Source organism: Chinchilla lanigera, unplaced genomic scaffold (assembly GCF_000276665.1).
Source record: "Chinchilla lanigera isolate Chin_1 unplaced genomic scaffold, ChiLan1.0 scaffold00041, whole genome shotgun sequence".
NCBI classification, from domain to species: Eukaryota; Metazoa; Chordata; class Mammalia; order Rodentia; family Chinchillidae; genus Chinchilla; species Chinchilla lanigera.
In genome coordinates this window covers 15046070-15051510 of record NW_004955442.1, presented here as the reverse complement: position 1 = coordinate 15051510, position 5441 = coordinate 15046070, and the positions used below count along the sequence as shown (strand labels likewise).

The 5441-nt window shown below is 48.6% G+C and overlaps 1 protein-coding gene across 1 annotated transcript in view; it reads right to left on the bottom strand.

The window, feature by feature from the left end:
* The window catches only part of Pgp (phosphoglycolate phosphatase), a gene marked incomplete in the record, with an annotated part of 1975 nt that extends 1613 nt beyond the window's left edge, over positions 1 to 362 (bottom strand). The window contains 1 exon segment of the mRNA XM_013517733.1: positions 1 to 362. Within this exon segment, the coding sequence (XP_013373187.1) occupies positions 1 to 325 (325 nt within the window).
* Positions 363 to 5441: the final 5079 nt, after the last annotated feature.

Sequence of the window (5441 nt, the reverse complement as noted above, 5' to 3'; positions counted from 1 at the left end):
GGCGCAGGTAGAGCGCGGCGCAGTAGGCCGTGCCGAACACCTCCGGGCCGGCGCTGGGCCCCGCGGGGCCGCCGAAGCCCAGACGCCGAAGCTTCTCGGCGTAGGCGGCGCGCGTCTTGCTGCTGTTGTTGGTGATGAAGCCCAAGCGCTTGCCGCGGGCCCGCAGCGCCCTCACAGCCTCCGGCGCGCCGGGCACCGCGGTTTCTCCGCGCCACAACACGCCGTCACAGTCGAACAGCAGCGTGTCCACGTCGGCCAGCAGTGCTTGGGCCCGCTCGGCGCTCAGCCGCACGCAGCGGACGTCGTCGCCGCCGGCCTCCGCCATGGCCGCCCGCCGCAGATGCCGGCCACTGCTGCCACCGGCCTCTCCTCAGCCGCTACCCGCGTCGCCCGCCCCGGCGCCCCTCCCGCCCCCTGCGCGATCATTGGCCCCGCGTCTCGCGCGCATCGTCTATTGGCTATCATCTGCGCCAATCCGTCTCCGCCTCTGGCAGGCAGCACCAACCGCCGAGGCTCGGAGAGGGGGGCGGGTGGCTATTGGTTACTGGGCTTGAGCCGCTCCGACGATTGGCTGGCAGGATGCCAACCGGCATGCGGAAAAGAGCGCTAGCTGAGGAAAAGGTGCGGCCGAGGCGGAGCACGACGTAAGACCTCTGTTCATTGGCGGCCACGGGGCAGCTCGCCCATTGGAGGTGCGTGGTCAGCTTAGGTGACGGAGCCCTCTGGTCAAGCGACCCTGCGCCAAGCCGGTTGCTGATTGGCTGGTTTTTCTTGCGTCCTCGAGGGAGGGAGGGGCTGCGGCTGCTGTGGGCCGAAGTCAAGTCAGCGCCTCATTTGGGATGTGTCAGGTACTGTGTCCAAGGCTCGGGGAGGCTCTGGACATGGTGTCATCGTGTGAGCCATATCCCTCCCAGGTCTAGGAGCCATCCTTAGGCCTTCTTTCCCTACGGGCCTGGCGCTCTTATCTCCAGACCTTTCCAAAAACGTTGCAGGCGGATGTGGTAGCTCAATCCTGTAATTCCAGCGCTCTGGAGGCTGTGGCAGGAAGATTGCCGAGAGTTCCAGGCCGGCCTGAACTACCTAGCGAGACTATATCTAAATAAATAAATAGAAAAGGACCGGGGATGCAGCTCAGCGGCACAAGCGCCTGCCTGGCAAGCGCAAGATCCTGAGTTCGATTCCCGGTGCCATAAATGAATGAATGAATGCTAGGCCTAGAGATGCAGCTGAATGCAAAGACTGGGTTTATTCTCCAGTACAAACAAAACAAAACAAAAAAACTGCGTTGCCTGTTCCTCGGCAGTAACATGAACCACTGATTCCAACACAATGGGATTCGGGTTTACGGGGAGGACCCTAAACATACTAAGGCATAACATGCAGTAAAGTGCTTTTTTTGTTTTTATTTGGTTTAATAAACCAGTTTGGTTTCTAGTGTTGAGACTTAAACCCAGAGCGTTTGCACTGAGTTGCATCCCCAGCTTTTGTTTGTTTTAATTTTGAGATAGGGTTTCCCAAAGTGGCTAAATTGCCCAGGCTAGACCCGAATTTGGATCCTCCTACCTCAGCCTGCCAGAGTGTTGGATTTATAGGAGTGCTCCACTGCCTAGGTACTGAATGGAATTTTTGTATTTGTATATGCTTGTATGCTCACAACCCAAATAAAATTTTATTATGATTATGATTATGATTGTTGTCTTTTTTAGAGAGGGTTTCACTATGCAGTTCAGGCTGGCCTTGAACTCACATTGTTGCCCAGGGGGCCTCAAACTCGTAGCAGTCCTCTGCCTCAGCCCCCTGAGTGCAAGGATTACAGCACTTTCGGCTCAAATAAAATTTAGAATACCACGTGGAATTTAAAAAGTATAGTAAAGCAGGGCCTGGTGGTGCATGCCTCTACCACTGCTTGGGAGGCTGAGGCAGGAGGATCACTGAGAGTTTGAGGTCAGCCGGGGCTATATAGTATGACCCCTGTTAAAAAAAAAAAAAAGTACAGTAAATACTTAAATTTTGGGCCGGGTATGGTGGTGCATGCCTGTAATCCCAGCATTTGGGAGGCTGAGGCAGGAGGATCATTTCTAGTTCAAGGCCAGCATGGGCTACAAAGTGAGCTCAAGGCCAGCCTGAACTGCACAGGGAGACCCAGTCTCAAAAAGACAAAAAAAAAAAAAAAAAATTTAAATTTTTATTATAGTAAGACACATTACCACTAACGCCCCTCTAAATACTTTACTTAAAACACATATCCCATTGTTCTTGCTAATTTCTTTTTTTAATGGCTAAAAGAAAGTCTTTATTAACAAAGGCCATTTTATTTCTTGTAAGGTGGTTTTTTTGTTTGGTTGGTTTTTTTTTTTTGAGACAGGGTCTTATTATACAGTTTAGGCTGGCGTTGAGCTCACTTTTGGTTTTAAACTCGAAATGGTCCTCCTGCCTCAGCCTCCCAAGTGGCGTGATTACAGGTGTGTGCCACCCAGGCCCAGCTAAGTTCATTTTACTATTAAGTAGGATAGGATGCTTAATAGCTGTAATTCAACGCTTTATTCCAGTTTAGTCCTTTTCAGTGAACTTGTTTTTTTCAGTTTCTGAAGCAGGTCTGGAAGTTCTCTTTCATATCTAGTTGCGCTTTTGTGTCTGCCTTGGTGTCTTGGCAATGTCTTTTTTTTGAGACAGGGTCTCACTGCATAGTTCACCATGTAGCCCAGGCTGGCTTCAAACTTGTAGAGATCCTCCTGCCTCAGTGCGGGGATTACAGATGTGAGGTGTGTGCCACCATGACTGGCTCTTGGAAATGTGTCTTTTACTGTAATGTTTTTATTTATTGTTTTTAAAATGGTAACAGGTTTATTTGAAAAGTAAGTGGTAAAGGGGTAAGGGAGAAATTGGCTCTGCAGAGAAAACATGGGCCAAACAGAAGGGAAAAAGAGAAAAAGAGCAAAAATAAAAGTACACCTTGGTCTGGAAGATACAGGGTGGGCCACCATGAAGAGTCAGGATAGCTTCCTGTGATTCTTTTTAAATTAAACATTCATTGTAGTTTTCAATCATCCCTTGTATTTCCAACAACCCCGAAAGCTCCCCCGCATGCCCCAATCCAGTCAACAGTGGATACCCTCTCCCAGTCATGTTTCAGACTTCTATTGCAAAGAGGTGTAGCCTAATTTGCCTGTTCTAGATCACCTGGCTTTTTTTCCAGTACTGGTGATCAAATGAAGAGTTTTGCACATGCTAGGCAAGCACTCTGCCACTGAGCTGCATCCCAAGGCATTGTTTATTTAGACAGAGTCTCACTATGTAGTCCAGGTTTGTCTCTGACTCTGGATCTGCCTGCCTCAGGCCTTCTAGTATTAGAATTACAGCTGTGTGCTACCATGCTGGTGCTTACAGGTGTACACTACCATGCCCAGCTACTGGGCCTTGCATTTTTGGCTCAATGTAATGTCTGTGAAATCTATCCTTTTCAATTTATTTTCTATATTTACTTAATTGTTACATGGACAATGGTGATACCATAGCTTTCCACCCACACACCCCCACACACACATACACACACGCACAGCTCCTACTTATTCTGCTGCTGGACATTTGTGTTTTTTCAGTGTGTACCTATGTAAATAATGCCCCTGTGAACATTCCTGTCCCTGTGTAAGTATATATGGACATATGTACCCATTCCTCAGGTATAGATCTAGGAGTGGAATTGCTGGGTCATAAGGTAAGTGCCTGTTTATCAATATCACTTTCACTAGGGCCAGATTTAGAACAGTAGTGGTTCCTAGTTTCCTTAAGGCCAGTCCTAATGGCCATCTGGACCCGCATTACCAGTGTGTTAACTATCTATTCCTCTCTTGGGCCCTAGCTATCCAAAAAGTCTTCTCTGGATCCATGTCCACCTCCACTTGCAAACCCATCAGTCAAAGTCAATGGCCTCAGCAAACTTCAGGTCCTGTTTGTTTATATAATAGCCCTTCTGTTGGTCTTTGCTGGCCTGGGAACCTGTGGAGGACAGGCACTATAGCTTGGAAGTGTAGGGCCTGTAAAACATTCCTGTGTGGAAAGAACACCTTAGTTGTTGTTGTTGTTGTTATTATTATTATTATTAATTTTCTGTGGGAATTGAACCCAGGGTCTTCTCACTGACTATGTCTGTAGCTCTTTTTACTTTTTATTTTCAGGTTTTTTTTTTTGGTACCAGGAATCAAACTCAGGACCTTGTGCTTGCCAGACAGGTGCTTATGCCACAGAGCTAAATCCCCAGCCCTCTTTTTATTTTTTTATTTTTTGTCTTTTTGAGACAGGGTCTCCCTATGTAGTTCAGGCTGGCCTTGAGCTCACTTTGTAGCCCAGGTTGGTCTCAAACTCGCAATGATCCGCCTGCCTCAGCCTCACGAGTGCTGGGATTACAGGTGTGTGCCCCACGCCCAGCCCCTCTTTTTACTTTTTTACTGTGAGACAGGATCTTGCTAAATTGAGCTAGGTGTGGTGGTGTGATGGCCCATATCTATAATCCCAGTACTGGGGAGGCTGAGGCAGGGGGATCACTGCAAGTTCAAGGTCAGCTCAGGCTCCATAGTGAGTTCAAGGCCAGCCTGAGCTACACAGGGAGAACCTGTCTCAGAAAAAAGTTACTAAATTGCCTAAGCTAGGCTCAAACTTGCAATCTTCCTGCCTCAGCCTCCCAGAATGCTGTGATTACAGGTCTGAGCCACCACAACTGGGCAGTCCCTGGGTCTTCATGTTTGGTTTTGGTGGCTGAAATGACCCTTGGAAGAAATGCCTTTGACAGAGGATCACCTACCTTTTGTTTACCACTCAGTAACACCCAGTCGATTTGGTACATTTCCCAGAATGGGGAATGATAATTATGTCCAGATGTGGTTAGGCTTTGGTGGCAATATTCGTCTGATTGCCTTGGCTTACAGTTGGACCATCAGTGGTGTCTGGATATCAATCCTTCCTTGCATCTTCTTGCCAGAATCACAGGACAGACCTTAAAGAAGGAACTGTCAGCATCCCTGCTTATAGATGAGGGAAACTGAGCTGTTGAGAGCCACCAGCTGTACAATGCAGAGAGAGGGTTAGACTCAACCAGAGCTCCGCCACATTTGGTAGGCTGTGTGCTTATACGTTGATAGATGGTAGGGGCTGAACTGGTGGGAAAGTTAGAATGATCAATATGGACAGACAGGATGGTTGTGGACAAGGTCCTGGAGGTGTGTGGAAGAGACCATGGCATTCATAGGGGGTGGATTGATCTTGGGTGGGACAGCACAGGGTGGCCATGTGTATGGGGGAAGAGCCCACCATGATGTGTTCCTGATACACAGTAGGAGCTCAATGTCTACTTTCATGGGCCAAACATTGCCCCAAATGAGGGTGGACTAAGGGATGGTTTTAGGTGGTATAAGGACAGACACTAGGGGCTGGGGATTTAGCTCAGC